Source organism: Hylobates moloch, unplaced genomic scaffold (assembly GCF_009828535.3).
Source record: "Hylobates moloch isolate HMO894 unplaced genomic scaffold, HMol_V3 SCAFFOLD_8, whole genome shotgun sequence".
Classification (NCBI taxonomy): domain Eukaryota; kingdom Metazoa; phylum Chordata; class Mammalia; order Primates; family Hylobatidae; genus Hylobates; species Hylobates moloch.
This window is the reverse complement of record NW_026652283.1, coordinates 47172701-47175268: the sequence shown is the minus strand read 5'-3', so window position 1 is coordinate 47175268 and position 2568 is coordinate 47172701. Positions and strand designations below refer to the sequence as shown.

At 47.0% G+C, this 2568-nt stretch overlaps 1 protein-coding gene across 4 annotated transcripts in view; it reads right to left on the bottom strand.

Moving 5' to 3' along the window:
- Window positions 1–97: 97 nt before the first annotated feature.
- The window catches only part of RAD54L (RAD54 like), a 32580-nt gene continuing 30109 nt past the window's right edge, over window positions 98–2568 (bottom strand). For all 4 annotated transcript variants that reach the window (XM_032160726.2, XM_032160725.2, XM_032160729.2 and 1 more), the window contains 2 exons: window positions 420–583; window positions 98–328 (listed from right to left, as the gene is read on the bottom strand). In XM_032160726.2, coding sequence (XP_032016617.1) covers window positions 118–328; window positions 420–583 — 375 coding nt within the window. In that variant the 3' untranslated portion in view covers window positions 98–117. The remainder of the gene's footprint in view (window positions 329–419; window positions 584–2568) is intronic.

Here is a 2568-nt window from a genome sequence, read left to right as displayed (position 1 = left end):
TGCAGCCCTTCTTGATGATTTTCTCCCAGAGAACAAAATTCAACAGGGCCCTGTGAAGCAAGGAGCCCCTTTTCCCTATCTCCTTCCTCTAAGAGCTACACCCAGACCGGCTGGTTATCAGCGGAGGCCCCGCTGCTCCTCATGAGAACGCTGGTGGAAGACGAAGGTGATGGCAGTGGAGGCAGCATCCCAGGCAGCCTGGAGTACCTCATCCCGGAGCCCCCACTTATCAGTGCAGTGGTTCCACTGAGCCAGGTCTGAAGTGCAGTCAGAACCATCAGGGGGTGGCCGGATCTGACGGCCGTTGACACAACGTCGGCAGTGCAACCTAGGGACAGAAGGCACAGCTGAAGTCACTACAGATCCCATCTCCCTACTGTGTGGGTAGCTTAGAGATAATGGTTAGGGCACTTCCCCACCTGTCATGTGTGTCACTGAGGCTAGCTTCATCCAGGATAAACAGCTCCTTCAACTCGCCCAGAGAGAAGTGGCGCTCTACATCCTGCTCCTCGTCCACCACACAGCTGCTCAGTGCCTTCTTGTGGCTCTGACGCTGGAAGATCTTCTCCTCAATGGTCCCTGCCTGGGGAAGAGGAGGTGGGGAATGTCAAGAGATACAGCGCTTAGCCATCCTCATAAAAAGGGAGCAGGAAAACCAAAGGGTTGAAACTACAGCTACCTGAGAAGGGGAGATGAATAAAAAGTATGAGTCCCGGAACATTATCTCTACTCAGCTGAGGCCCATTTTCCCAGTCTGCCTCCTGAGAACATAACATGAATAGTCTGCCCACCCAGGCTATTTTCTGTACTAATGAAGGGTCCCGGGGCCTGGCTAAATCCCTTCAGGGTGAACTGAAGTTTGTCTGCTGCAGCTTCAGATTTCTGCACCAAGCCCAACTCTAATTCATTCAATAAATATCATTTAGGTATCTATTCTATTCCAGACCCTGTACTGACATTAGGATACAAAAAAGAATCATATATATCCTCTATCCTTGAGCTCCTAGACAAACATTTAAACAGTTGATACAATGATAGAAATATGTACAGGGTAACTGCGAGTCCATAAGGATGGTAGAGTAGAACAGTATTGAAAACTTGAAACTATCCTTGAGCTCAATCTTGAAAATGAATAGATGGTTTGTAAGAAAAGACACAGTGGCATTCCCAGCATAGGAACAAAGGAATACTACTGGCCTATTTGGAGGACTGTGAGGAGTTCAGGCTAACTAGAGGTTGGTGAGAGTATAGTAAGAGCTGAGACTGGGAAGTCAGCAGAGGTCACATTAAAGAACCTTGGGGACAGGCACGGTGGCTCACACCTGTAATCCCTGCAATTTGGGAGGCCGAGGCAGGCAGATCACAAAGTCAGGAGTTCGAGACCAGCCTGACCAACATGGCAAAACCCCGTCTCTACTAAAAATACAAAAATTAGCCAGGCTTGGTGGTGGGCACCTGTAATCCCAGCTACTCAGGAGAAGCAGGAGAATCGCTTGAATCCGGGAGGCAGAGGTTGCAGTGAGCCAAGATTGTGCCATTGCACTCCAGCCTGGGCAGGAAGAGCAAGACTCCATCTCAAAAACAAACAAACAAAAAAAAAAAACGAAAAACAAACCTTGGATGCCATGCTGAAGGCCTTAATCTTGTCTTCGAAGGGATGAAAAGTAAAATCTGAATTTTTGGAAAGCTCCTTCTGGAAGCAGTATGTGAACAATGGGTTGGGATAAGACAGAAGTAAACAATTAGGAAGCTGCTGCAATATCCAAGTGACAGATGACCATGACCTCAGGAGGGCTTGGAGAGCAGGGTTAGATTAAGGAAATTTCAAGAAGGTAAAAATCAGTGAAAACTGGTGGGAATCTGGTTATTAGGAGAAAAGAATAGTCCAGTAAGATTATTCCCAGTTTTGGGTTGGGTGGATAATGGAGCCATTAAGAACAACATTCAGAAGGGGAGCCCGGTGTGGTGGCTCATGCCATTACTCCCAGCACTTGGGAAGGCCAAGGTGGATTGCTTGAGTCCAGATGTTCGAGACCAGCCTGGGCAACATAGCAAGACCCCTTCTCTACAAAAAATTAAAAAGTTACCCGGGTGTGGTGGCACACACCTGTAGCCCCAGCTACTTCAGGGGGTTGAGGTGGGAGGTTGAAGCTGCAGTGGTCCATGATCGTGCCACTGTACTCCAGCTTAGGCAACAGAAAGAAACTGTCTCAAAATCAATCAGTTAATCAATCAGAAGGAAGGGGAATGAGTTTAGTCATGATACTTCTAAAGTGCTCATTAGAAATCTAAGTGGAAATGTAGATTAAGTGATGGAAATAGGGATTTAGAACTCAGGTAAGAGATCTGGGCTAAAATTTTGTAGTTAGAGATTTGTCAGTATAATGAGAAATCAGAGAGGTAGAAGAACCAGAGTGGAGTCTCCAAAGACGAGAAAAAAAATTTTTTTTTTTTTTTTTAAGACGGGATCCTGTTCTGTCACCCAGGCTAGAGTGGCACAATCCTAGCTCACTATAGCCTCGAACTCCTAGCCTCAAGTGATCCTCCGGCACCCAGCCTAGAAGAGCG